The following is a 14,243-nucleotide window of genomic DNA, read 5'->3' as shown; positions in this document are numbered from 1 at the left end:
CTCCAGTATCCCTGCACATTGTACATTCATATAACCACTATCTACCTCCTTCACTCCAGTATCCCTGCACATTGTACATTCATATAACCACTGTATCTACCTCCTTCACTCCAGTATCCCTGCACATTGTACATTCATATAACCACTATCTACCTCCTTCACTCCAGTATCCCTGCACATTGTACATTCATATAACCACTATCTACCTCCATCACTCCAGTATCCCTGCACATTGTACATTCATATAACCACTATCTACCTCCTTCACTCCAGTATCCCTGCACATTGTACATTCATATAACCACTGTATCTACCTCCTTCACTCCAGTATCCCTGCACATTGTACATTCATATAACCACTATCTACCTCCTTCACTCCAGTATCCCTGCACATTGTACATTCATATAACCACTATCTACCTCCTTCACTCCAGTATCCCTGCACATTGTACATTCATATAACCACTGTATCTACCTCCTTCACTCCAGTATCCCTGCACATTGTACATTCATATAACCACTATCTACCTCCATCACTCCAGTATCCCTGCACATTGTACATTCATATAACCACTATCTACCTCCTTCACTCCAGTATCCCTGCACATTGTACATTCATATAACCACTATCTACCTCCTTCACTCCAGTATCCCTGCACATTGTACATTCATATAACCACTATCTACCTCCTTCACTCCAGTATCCCTGCACATTGTACATTCATATAACCACTATCTACCTCCTTCACTCCAGTATCCCTGCACATTGTACATTCATATAACCACTATCTACCTCCATCACTCCAGTATCCCTGCACATTGTACATTCATATAACCACTATCTACCTCCTTCACTCCAGTATCCCTGCACATTGTACAAATGGTTCTGGAACTGTCCCTGTTTACTTACTTATTCTGTTCTTCTTATGTTTTATTTCTTTGTGTTTTTATTTCTACTTCATGTCATTTTTTAGATCTACATGGATATTGATTACTGTCTTGTTGGGTTTAGAGCAAGAAAGGCATTTTACTGTACTTGTGCACATGACATAACTTGAAACATATTCTGATTCAGAAAACTGGCCATTCATTAAGCAGGAAACGATCCATAGTGTACAGAGGAAATTACATCCAACAACAACAAGGATGTTTACACACCAAGGAGACTGAATAAGGGATACACACACTGAACACACACGCTGAACACACACACACACGCTGAACACACACACACACGCTGAACACACACACACACGCTGAACACACACACACACGCTGAACACACACACACACGCTGAACACACACACTGAACACACACGCTGAACACACACGCTGAACACACACACACGCTGAACACACACGCTGAACACACACACACAGTGAACACACACGCTGAACACACACACACGCTGAACACACGCTGAACACACATGCTGAACACACACACGCTGAACACACACACACTCACACTGAACACACACAGGACACACAGATGCTGATAACACTGAACACACACACACACACACACACACACACACTGGACACACTCACACTGAACACACACAGAACACACAGATGCTGATAACACTGAACACACACACACACACACACACACTGGACACACGCACACTGAACAGACTGAACACACACACACACACACACACACGCTGAACACACACACACGCTGAACACACGCTGAACACACATGCTGAACACACACACACGCTGAACACACACACACTCACACTGAACACACACAGGACACACAGATGCTGATAACACTGAACACACACACACACACACACACACACACTGGACACACTCACACTGAACACACACAGAACACACAGATGCTGATAACACTGAACACACACACACACTGGACACACGCACACTGAACAGACTGAACACACACACACACACACACACACACACACACACACACACACACACACACACACACACACACACACACACATACACACTGGACACACACACACGGAACACACTGGACACACACATGCACGCTGGGCACACACACGCACACAGATCTCTACCATCATGCATGGCATCACAGCAGGAGTGTGTGGGGGCTGGTGCCTGGCTTAGATTGTGCTTGGTTCTAATTGTGACCAAGGAGTCTAGTGGATAATAGTTGGTGCAGTGACTGTCCTGCTGTTTCATTCCTCCATCCTTGTTTTTCTGTCTGTCTGTCCGTCTGTCCTCTCTTTCTAATCTCTTGTTCCTGTTCTCATTTTGTCTCTCTCTCTCTGTCAGATATCCACACGGAGGCGGTACAGGCAGCGTTGGCCAAACACAAGGAGGAGAAGATGGCACTGCCCATGCCCACCAAGCGCCGCTCAGCCTTCGTCCAGTCACCCGCAGAAGACTGCACCCCTCCAGGTCACTATATCATAGAGTTGAAACTATGTTCTATGTAGGATTTCAAAATTCCACAAACTTTCCCAAAATGTTCCAGATATCCTGGTATGGAAGATTCCTGGAATTTCAAGGTAATGAGCAGGAAATCTGGGAATCGTCCAACCAGGAGTTTTGGGGAAACCATGTCGTTTTGGGGAAGTTACCGGAGTTGTTCAACCCTAGGCATATGTTTAAGTAGTACTCTGTGGTGGTCGATAACTAGGTATATGTTTGAGTAGTACTCTGGTGGTCGATAACTAGGTATATGTTTGAGTAGTACTCTGTGGGGGTCGATAACTAGGTATATGTTTGAGTAGTACTCTGTGGGGGTCGATAACTAGGTATATGTTTGAGTAGTACTCTGTGGTGGTCGATAACTAGGTATATGTTTGAGTAGTACTCTGTGGTGGTCGATAACTAGGTATATGTTTGAGTAGTACTCTGTGGGGGTCGATAACTAGGTATATGTTTGAGTAGTACTCTGTGGGGGTCGATAACTAGGTATATGTTTGAGTAGTACTCTGTGGGGGTCGATAACTAGGTATATGTTTGAGTAGTACTCTGTGGGGGTCGATAACTAGGTATATGTTTGAGTAGTACTCTGTGGGGGTCGATAACTAGGTATATGTTTGAGTAGTACTCTGTGGGGGTCGATAACTAGGTATATGTTTGAGTAGTACTCTGTGGGGGTCGATAACTAGGTAGCGGGGAACGTGCTTGGGCCTCTGCTGTTTTTTTGTTGTATATTAATGATATGTAAGATGCTTGTTCTTGCTGTCTTTTTTTCTTTATGCGGATGACTCTACACTTCTGGTTTCTCACAAACGTAAAACTATGTTGGAGAGCATACTTAGCACAGAGTTGACTAACATTAGCTTATTATCTCCAAGCCATTTGCTATCTCTGCAATTATTTTGGGATCCATACCTAAATTGTGTAGGTCGTCTGAAATCAGAGTGTAGTTAGGGGGTGAGGTGCTGACTACTAAAACCTCTGTTAGCTACTTGGGAGGTATCCTTGATGGAAGCTTTGGAAGTGTGAGCATGGCCAATAAGGTGCTAGGGAAGGTTAATGACAGGACTAAGTTTTTGGCTTGAAAGTCCGAGCTGCTTGATAAGGACTCCATGAAAGCGCTAGCCACTGCCCTCATTCAATGCAATTTTGACTATGCTAGTAATTCCTGGTTTGGGGGCTTATCTAAACTTATGAAGGGGAAGCTCCAGATGGCCCAGAATAAGCGGATCAGGGCAGTATTGAAGGTGTCCCAGATTAGACTAGGTTTGGTTTACAGGAGTATTTATGGTCCTGCGCCCAGATATCTAAGTGATTATTTTCCTCGTGTTAGTGATGCACACAATCACAGCACCAGATCAGGTGTTGCTGATGTGTGCTTATACAGGTTCAGGAGTAACGCTGGGAAAGGTACTGTCTAGTATACTGGAGCCTCAGAATGGAATGAGTTGCCTCTGCCTATAAAAACAACGTCATCTCTGGGCAGTTCTAAAAATAAAGTTAAAATATATTTGATGTCTTCTGTGCCCATATGAATAACCCCTATGATGTAACTGGAATGATGAGATGTTCTTCTATGTTTTTGATAAGATAATGTTCTTCTTCTCTGTTTTTGATGAGATAGATGTTCTTCTCTGTTTTTGATGAGATAGATGTTCTTCTTCTCTGTTTTTGATGAGATAGATGTTCTTCTTCTCTGTTTTTGATGAGATAGATGTTCTTCTTCTGTTTTTGATAAGACAATGTTCTTCTTCTCTGTTTTTGATGAGATAGATGTTCTTCTTCTCTGTTTTTGATGAGATAAATGTTCTTCTTCTCTGTTTTTGATGAGATAGATGTTCTTCTCTGTTTTTGATGAGATAGATGTTCTTCTTCTCTGTTTTTGATGAGATAGATGTTCTTCTTCTCTGTTTTTGATGAGATAGATGTTCTTCTTCTGTTTTTGATAAGACAATGTTCTTCTTCTCTGTTTTTGATGAGATAAATGTTCTTCTTCTCTGTTTTTGATGAGATAGATGTTCTTCTTCTCTGTTTTTGATGAGATAGATGTTCTTCTTCTCTGTTTTTGATGAGATAGATGTTCTTCTTCTCTGTTTTTGATGAGATAGATGTTCTTCTTCTCTGTTTTTGATGAGATAGATGTTCTTCTTCTCTGTTTTTGATGAGATAGATGTTCTTCTTCTGTTTTTGATAAGACAATGTTCTTCTTCTCTGTTTTTGATGAGATAGATGTTCTTCTTCTGTTTTTGATCTGTTCTTCTTCTCTTTTTGATGAGATAGATGTTCTTCTTCTCTGTTTTTGATGAGATAGATGTTCTTCTTCTCTGTTTTTGATGAGATAGATGTTCTTCTTCTCTGTTTTTGATGAGATAGATGTTCTTCTTCTCTGTTTTTGATGAGATAGATGTTCTTCTTCTCTGTTTTTGATGAGATAAATGTTCTTCTTCTCTGTTTTTGATGAGATAAATGTTCTTCTTCTATGTTTTTGTTTTATTATTTCACTTCCATACTGTGTTAGATCTTGTCTAGTCATCTTGTCTCAAAAAGGACCACAATGAAAATAAGTCCCAGACTTTGTGTGTTATCCTTAATGACTTTATTCATGTGCATGTTTGGCTTTTAAGTTTTATGTGTGCTTGTTTTTTTAAATGGTTGAATGAATAAACTAAACTAAACACCTGGGGGGTGCCACGGCAGCTATTTTGCGCAAGTAATCTCACCACACATTACAAATGTGGTTCTGTCTCCCTGTCAGACACATCGTCAGCGTCTGAGGATGAGGGTTCCCTGCGTCGCCAGGCAGCTCTGAGTGCAGTGCTGGCCCAGAGCCTTCAGAGCCCAGACTACTGGATCAACCGTTCAGTGCAGAGTTCCTCCTCCACCTCCTCCTCCACCTCCTCCACCCTGTCCCACGGAGAGAATAAGACCCCCACTTCCGCGCTGGCTGACATACTGGCGAGCACACGCATAGGTGCGACACACACACACACTCTGCAAACATACACACACACACAACCCGCACGTGCATGGGTAAGACACACACCCTACAAACGCTCACACGCGTAGCTAAGACAAACACAGCCAAGCATGCATAGGTTAACACACACAGAAACCCATGTAAGTCTAACATTCTGCAAATACACAGGTTTGGATGACCGACTACCCTGGTTTAGGTGTCCTATAGAATAGAGCTAAAGTCAACCATCTGAGTGTCTAACTCCCCTCTCCACCTCTTTCCTCCAGAGAACAGTGTCCCCCCAGACGTGACATCCTCAACCCCTGAGAGGCGTTTAAGGGTGGACCTGCCCCCCAATGCTATGCCCAGGGGAATGCCCCGAGGACAGAGCCGCACCAGCATGCTGGATACCACCGCTGACGGTATGCGCACACACACACACACACACACACACACACACACACACACACACACACACACACACACACACACACACACACACACACACACACACACGCAGAACAGTATCACGCTGGTACAACACACCGCAGAACAGCATCACGCTGGTACAACACACCGCAGAACAGCATCACGCTGGTACAACACACTGCAGAACAGCATCACGCTGGTACAACACACCGCAGAACAGCATCACGCTGGTACAACACACCGCAGAACAGCATCACGCTGGTACAACACACCGCAGAACAGCATCACGCTGGTACAACACACCGCAGAACAGCATCACGCTGGTACAACACACCGCAGAACAGCATCACGCTGGTACAACACACCGCAGAACAGCATCACGCTGGTACAACACACCGCAGAACAGCATCACGCTGGTACAACACACCGCAGAACAGCATCACGCTGGTACAACACACTGCAGAACAGCATCACGCTGGTACAACACACTGCAGAACAGCATCACGCTGGTACAACACACTGCAGAACTTTTTTTAATGAATGTGATCTGTTTTTTTCTCAGAGATAATGGTACATTGACTAAACAACATTAAATGAATCTCATCCTCATTCCAGTTGTGTTGAGAATGCTACTAACATTCTATATTTTGTTCTTATTTGGGGTGATCTGTTTTTCTGTCGTTTCTTCCATTACAAAAGGAAACAGAAAGGTCATATGAATCCAACTGTGAGGGGAGGGGTCTGGGGAGGGGGAGGGGGAGGGGAGGGGAGAGGTCTGGGGAGGGGTCTGGGGAGGGGTCTGGGGAGGGGGAGGGGGAGGGGAGGGGAGAGGTCTGGGGAGGGGGAGGGGAGAGGTCTGGGGAGAGGTCTGGGAGAGGTCTGGGGAGGGGTCTGGGGAGGGGCGATGGAGTCGTCTGTCCTGTCTGTCTACTCTTCACAGAGAGAAATACCCTTCTGTTTTTGACCCCAAGTTTAGTTCTACTGTATCTACCTGTGCTGCTTTCAAAGCACTGGCCATGTTGACCCTTTACTGTGTGTGTGTGTGTGTGTGTGTGTGTGTGTGTGTGTGTGTGTGTGTGTGTGTGTGTGTGTGTGTGTGTGTGTGTGTGTGTGTGTGTGTGTGTGTGTGTGTGTGTGTGTGTGTGTGTGTGTGTGTGTGTGTGCGCGTGCAGTTATGCGCATGCTTGTGTTGTTTGTGTCTATGCTCACTTGTCTATGATCATGTGTGTAATTCCCTTCCTCCTGCCTCTACCTCCGTGTCCAGGTGTACCAGTAAACAGCCGTGTTTCCACTAAGATCCAGCAGCTACTCAACACTCTGAAACGGCCCAAGAGACCTCCGCTCAGTGACTTCTTCCTGGACGACTCAGAGGAGATTGTAGAGGGTAAGATGCAAAGGACTCACTCCAGTACTTCAGAAAATATTCCAACATTCCCAGAGGTGTAAAAGTACATTAAAGTACTACTTAAGTAGGTTTTTTTTGTGGTATCTGTACTTTACTATTTATATTTTTGGCAACTTTTATTTTCACTTCACTACATTCCTATAGAAAATAATGTCCTTTTTACTCCATACATTTTTCCTGACACTCAAAAGTACTCGTTACATTTTGACAGGAAAATGGTCCAATTCACACACTTCTCAAAAGAACATCCCTGGTTGTCCCTACTGCCTCAGATCTGGTGGACTCACTAAACACATGCTTTGTTTGTAAATGGTGTCTGAGTGTTGGAGTTTGACCCTGACTATCCGTCAATAAAAATACATCAAATTGAGCCTTCTGGTTTACTTAATATAAGGAAGTTGAAATTATTTATACTTTCATATATGTTGCTTAAGTACCTTTTAGCAATTCAATGTACTTTTGATATTTATATTTAAAGTATATTCCTGAAAATGATGTAGTAAGTGGAAAGTAGATATCTGTCTCTTTTATTAGTCTTCATTAAACCAGTAGAAAACTCAACGTTACTCTTGTTTTTTTTATACTCTTTCCTTTTCTTCTCCATGCCTTATTCTTTCCTCTTTCCATCCCTCTTTCCTTTTCTTCTCCCATGCCTTATTCTTTCCTCCTTCCATCCCTCTTTCCTTTTCTTCTCCCATGCCTTATTCTTTCCTCCTTCCATCCCTCTTTCCTTTTCTTCTCCCATGCCTTATTCTCTTTCCTCCTTCCATCCCTCTTTCCTTTTCTTCTCCCATGCCTTATTCTCTTTCCTCCTTCCATCCCTCTTTCCTTTTCTTCTCCCATGCCTTATTCTCTTTCCTCCTTCCATCCCTCTTTCCTTTTCTTCTCCCATGCCTTATTCTCTTTCCTCCTTCCATCCCTCTTTCCTTTTCTTCTCCATGCCTTATTCTTTCCTCCTTCCATCCCTCTTTCATTTTCTTCTCCATGCCTTATTCTTTCCTCCTTCCATCCCTCTTTCCTTTTCTTCTCCATGCCTTATTCTTTCCTCCTTCCATCCCTCTTTCCTTTTCTTCTCCATGCCTTATTCTCTTTCCTCCTTCCATCCCTCTTTCCTTTTCTTCTCCCATGCCTTATTCTTTCCTCCTTCCATCCCTCTTTCCTTTTCTTCTCCCATGCCTTATTCTTTCCTCCTTCCATCCCTCTTTCCTCGTCTATCCATCCCGTCCCTGTGATCTTCTCCTACTCTCCCCTCTCCGTAGTGCCCCAGCCGGACCCCAACACCCCCAGGCCAGAGGGCCGTCAGATCATCCCAGTGAAGGGGGAGCCCCTGGGGGTGGTCAGTAACTGGCCCCCGGCCCTGCAGGCTGCCCTGGCACGTTGGGGGGCTTCACAGGCTAAGAGCCCCGCTCTCACCACCCTGGACGTTACCGGAAAACCCCTCTACACACTGACGTACGGTAGGTCTCACCGTCTGACATGGCACGCGGCTCCCTATATGACGGAATAGGGTGACATTTCAGGCTAACCCACAGTCTCAGATTGGACTTCTTTAGTTTATAACTAATGTTTTGTAGTTCAGAAGATCATCCTCCTCTCAGTCAATCTATTGAGAGCTGAGGTCATATAGTCTCCTCTGAGAAATTTCTCTTCTCTCTCTCTCACTTTCTCTCTCTGTCTTAGGTAAACTGTGGAGCCGCAGTCTGAAGCTGGCCTACACTCTGTTAAACAAACTGGGCACGAAGAACGAACCTGTCCTGAGAGCTGGAGATAGGGTACATGGTGAAAACACACAGCCACACAGACAGGATGACACAGACACAGACTTCCTCCACTCTTCTCTCCTTCACGCTTTACCAACACAAAGCCACACAGACAGGATGACAGACACAGACCTCTTCCACTCTTCTCTCCTTCACGCTTTACCAACACACAGCCACACAGACAGGATGACAGACAGACTTCCTCCACTCTTCTCTCCTTCACGCTTTACCACATTGAGTGATTGATTGTTTATTTAAAAACATGATCTGTGTCTTCTCCATGCAATGCACAGACAACACAATAAACAATATAAGATATTCCCCATTGTGATGCAGGTTGACGTGTATTGTCATGAATCTTGCCCAGGAGGCAGAACTGAGTGATATACGCTAGATGGACCAGCTGCAAAGTCAAAATTGGCGAAATTGTAAAATTTCATGAAAACAAATATATATATATATTTTTTTTTAATTTAAGGTTAGACATTAGGGTTAGCAGTGTGGTTAATGTTTGGGTTAAGGGTAGGGTTAAAATCAGATTTTATGGCTTTGTGGCTGTGCCAGCTTGTGACCACTCTGGAGAGCTCCCTCCAGTGCATGAGTCATCCCAGTAAATACCAACCTGCCATTGTGCGATGCTGTACTGTGTCTGAAACTGTACTGTCTATCCCCTAGGTGGCATTGGTGTACCCTAACACTGACCCTGCAATGTTCTGGGTGGCCTTCTATGGCTGTCTCCTAGCAGAGGTCATCCCTGTACCCATAGAGGTGCCACTGTCTCGACAGGTATGGACTTCAATACCCACTCAGTCATATCTGGGTTCAAATTCTATTTAATGAACTATAATAAAATCCCTTGATATTACACAGCAAAATACAGTGGCATTTATTAACTAATGATCTAGATTTCCTTTGTCCTTTTCAAATGCTTGAATTTGTGTTTCACAACCCAGGACGCAGGCAGTCTGCAGATTGGCTTCCTATTGGGCAGCTGTGGGGTGGGCCTCGCCCTGACCAGTGAGATCTGTCTTAAAGGACTACCCAAGACTTCCCAGGGAGAGATCATGCAGTTCAAAGGTCAGCACATACTGCTGGTATTGCTGGTAGATGTCCATTATATTGTGGATGGGTAGATGTCCGTGGTCATGTGGGTAGGTGGACGTCATGTGGGTAGGTGGACGTCATGTGGGTAGGTGGGCGTCATGTGGGTAGGTGGGCGTCATGTGGGTAGGTGGGCGTCATGTGGGTAGGTGGGCGTCATGTGGGTAGGTGGGCGTCATGTGGGTAGGTGGGCGTCATGTGGGTAGGTGGGCGTCATGTGGGCGTCATGTGGGTAGGTGGGCGTCATGTGGGTAGGTGGGCGTCATGTGGGTAGGTGGGCGTCATGTGGGTAGGTGGGCGTCATGTGGGTAGGTGGGCGTCATGTGGGTAGGTGGGCGTCATGTGGGTAGGTGGGCGTCATGTGGGTAGGTGGGCGTCATGTGGGTAGGTGGGCGTCATGTGGGTAGGTTGGGCGTCATGTGGGTAGGTTGGGCTTCATGTGGGTAGGTGGACGTCATGTGGGTAGGTGGACGTCATGTGGGTAGGTGGACGTCATGTGGGTAGGTGGGCGTCATGTGGGTAGGTAGATGTATGCCCACTAATGTTCCTAATACCACCGTTTAACAGCTACAACTTTTGGATCTTTGTCCGGTCATCCATCTGACCTCTAGTAGTGGCCTGTGTATACATTATGCTGATGGTGGTGTTCTGCCTCCCAGGTTGGCCCCGTATGAAGTGGGTTGTGACAGACACCAAGTACCTGACCAAGCCATCTAAAGACTGGCAGCCCCACATCCCCACCGCCAACACAGACACCGCTTATATCGAGGTGAGACGTGTCCTGAACATTATGTGTGTATTTTATGAAGGGAAAAAAACCTAGTTTGTCGTTTTGTGTTCTTTTACTTGTGTATCGCTTAGCTCTGACCCCATTTAGTCGACTGGCTGTTCGTCCACCAAGATTTCTTTAGTCGAGCAGCAACAACAACAACACCATAAAACAGACATCTACAGTGGTTCCTCCTTTAAAAGTTGTGATCTTACACCGTGGGACTTAGAGGTACCCAGTGTCACGGCTTCATTGGGTCCGAAGGTTTTTATATGACCAGTCATATCGAGTGGTTCCAATGACACATTTTTCCCTGGTGACTTCAGCAAAGATGGCTGACAATAAATTACGGGGAAGAAAATATAAGTAGTTATAACGAGTCAAGCAAAAAATGTACAATTGAAAGAAATATGTTAGTAGACACTAACGATTGTGCATATTTATTTTGTCATACAGTAAATTTATGAAAATCATTATTATAAGTTTTTTTTTTGTTGCCATATCCAATACCAGGTGTATCAAAGTCATTCATTATACACTTCAACAGTGTTGACCACTCCTGCTCCTGGGACATCAATGATTACACATTGTAACTATGCAACAGACTGGGAAAATGACGGGCTATTTGCTCTGAGACCGGCATAATAATGTAATGAAACAAGCAGAAAGCAGGTTTCAAACCCTCAACATTCTAGACCGAAGTCCAGTACGTTATCGACTGTGCCCAAATGTATGAATTGGGGTTTTGGCCGATTTTGTGGCCAAAAACACTTTATCAATTGGAATCTTTAACGTGGAAAGGGGAACACGAGATTAACTGCTACAAAAAAACTGCTAAAGAACACACTAATGTTCACAACTACATATACTTTGAACTCGTGAAAAGTGGGAGATGCGGTCAGGAATCACTGGCATGGTTTATCATCGGACCCAGCTTTGTCAGCTGAATTCAAGAATCCACCACTTATTGAATATAGGAGAGGTCACAATTTACACAATAAATTGACCAATGCCAACTGCCAGCCACAAAAGAAAATCAGCCAGGCTCTTTTACGTCCTCTTCCAAATGGTAGCTATAAATGCAGAGGTTGCACACAGTGCAACAATATGATGAAGTGTGAATATTTCTGCCACCCACATACAGGAAAACGGTTGCAAATAAATTACATTATTACGTGTTCCACCACCCATGTTATCTGCATTATTAAATGTCCATGTGGGCTGTGCTATGTAGGTAAAACCTCTCGTTCTCTCAAACAGAATCAGTGAACATAAGTTGAATTAGGAGAAAGGACAGGGATTATCCAGTCTCGGTACATTTTAATGACCTAAAACATGACATTTCTACCCTTTTTTGTTTTTTTTATTTTTAGATTTTGTGGCATAGAGATACCACTGTAATCATGGTGTACAAGACACCAGTCTGAGTGGACTGATGCTTTGTGTAGGCTGTTGGGATGGCACAATCTATCAGTCTGATGTGCTACTGAAATTCCTTCTGGTTATATTATGTAAGAAAAATTGGGAAAACATAAGTAAAAAGATTATTTAATGCCAAATGCTCTTTCTCCTGTGTTGGATAATGGGTCGCTGTCAGGTGTCCCCGGTTCTGAAACGTATCAGTGCGCTGTTGAATTGGTGCCTTTTCCTAGACCATGTTGTGCTGAATAGCAAAGTTAACCAGCATATTGGTGTTGAGAACAATGTGGTGAAGGCAGCAGCAGAATTAGGAGACGAGAAAACAGCCCTTACCTTTATTGTCTAAGAAAAGTCAGGAGAGAGGAAACCTTAACTTAATTAGGACTATAATCAATAACCTAACTGTTAAATGTGCGTGGCTTTAAAAATCATCCACATATATCTACAGAAATAAGACCGATCCTGATTCTCTTGCCTGTATGAGTGTTTGTTTAACCTGTCTAGGACTGGGGAACGGGAATCCCGTTCCGCTAGTGGAACACTTCGCCAACAGCCAAGAAATTGCAGGGCGCCAAATACAAATCAACAGAATTCTCATAAATCACATTTCTCAAACATACAAGTATCAGGCACCACTTTAAAGATACAATACTCGTTAATCCAGCCACATTGTCTGATTTAAAAAATGCTTTACAGGGAAAGCTCCACAAACGATTATGTTAGATCACCACCGACTCACAGAGAAGCCCAGCCATTTTTCAAGCCAAAGAGAGGAGTCACAAAAAGCACAAATAGAGAGAAAATTCATCACTAACCTTTGATCTTCATCAGATGACACTCATGCACAATACATGTATGTTTTGTTCGGTAAAGTTCATATTTATATCCAAAAATCTTATTTTACATTGGCGTGTTACGTTCAGTAGTTCCAAAACATGTAGTGATATTGCAGAGAGCCACATTAATTCACAGAAATACTCATAATAAATGTTGATGAAAATACAACTATTATACATTTAACTTTAGATACACTTCTCCTTAATGCAACCACTGTGTCAGATTTTTTTTTTTACTTTAAGGAAAAAGCATAATCTGAGAACGGTGCTCAGAGCCCAAACCAGCCAGAGAAACATCCGCCATGTTGGGTAGTCAACATTATTCATAAATAGCATTATAAATATTCACTTACCTTTGATGATCTTCATCAGAATGCACTCCTAGGAATCGCAGTTTCACAATAAATGCTTGTTTTGTTCATTAATGTCCATTTATGTCCAATATTTTCTTTTGTTTGGGCGTTTGGTAAACAAATCCAAGAGCGCGATCTGGTCCATTCGGACGAAACGTTCAAAAAAGTTATATTACAGGACGAAGAAACTTGTCAAACTAAGTATAGAATCAATCTTCAGGATGTTTTATCATAAAAGTTCAATAATGTTCCAACCGGAGAATTCCATTGTCTGTAGAAAAGCCATGGAACGAGAGCTAACTCTCATGACCGCGCGTCATGAGTCTGTGACACTCTGCCAGACCAAAGAGCTCTCATCCGGTCCCACTTCACAGTAGAAGCCTCATTCAAGTTTCTAAAAACGGTTGACATCTAGTGGAAGCCTTAGGAAGTGCATCTTGACCCATATCTCACTTTTTTTTCTCGATAGGGCTGAGTTCAAAACTACAAACCTCAGATTTCCCACTTCCTGTTTGGATTTTTTCTCAGGTTTTTGCCTGCCATATGAGTTATGTTATACTCACAGACATCATTCAAACAGTTTTAGAAACTTCAGAGTGTTTTCTAGCCAATACTAATAACAATATGCATATATTAGCATCTGGGACTGAGTAGGAGGCAGTTTCATCCAAAAGTGAAAATACTGCCCCCTATCCCAAAGAAGTTAATAGCCTACTGATTCCGTGACCACCAAGCCTCACGCAACCCACATGTTCGATAAAAAATATTTTTAAATCTTTGC

General features: G+C 43.5%; 1 protein-coding gene across 2 annotated transcripts in view; it reads left to right on the top strand.

The window, feature by feature from the left end:
- Positions 1–14,243, top strand: part of LOC124032318 (disco-interacting protein 2 homolog B-A-like) — a 101,078-nt gene that overhangs the window by 52,719 nt on the left and 34,116 nt on the right. For both annotated transcript variants that reach the window (XM_046344627.1, XM_046344626.1), the window contains exons 4-12: positions 2,279–2,404; positions 5,190–5,405; positions 5,678–5,812; positions 7,084–7,203; positions 8,484–8,681; positions 8,905–8,996; positions 9,660–9,770; positions 9,938–10,061; positions 10,745–10,854. In XM_046344627.1, coding sequence (XP_046200583.1) covers positions 2,279–2,404; positions 5,190–5,405; positions 5,678–5,812; positions 7,084–7,203; positions 8,484–8,681; positions 8,905–8,996; positions 9,660–9,770; positions 9,938–10,061; positions 10,745–10,854 — 1,232 coding nt within the window. The remainder of the gene's footprint in view (positions 1–2,278; positions 2,405–5,189; positions 5,406–5,677; positions 5,813–7,083; positions 7,204–8,483; positions 8,682–8,904; positions 8,997–9,659; positions 9,771–9,937; positions 10,062–10,744; positions 10,855–14,243) is intronic.

Source organism: Oncorhynchus gorbuscha, linkage group LG03, assembly GCF_021184085.1.
Source record: "Oncorhynchus gorbuscha isolate QuinsamMale2020 ecotype Even-year linkage group LG03, OgorEven_v1.0, whole genome shotgun sequence".
In the NCBI taxonomy this organism is placed as follows: Eukaryota; Metazoa; Chordata; class Actinopteri; order Salmoniformes; family Salmonidae; genus Oncorhynchus; species Oncorhynchus gorbuscha.
The sequence above is the reverse complement of the archived record's forward strand: the minus strand, read 5'-3'. Positions and strand labels throughout refer to the sequence as shown.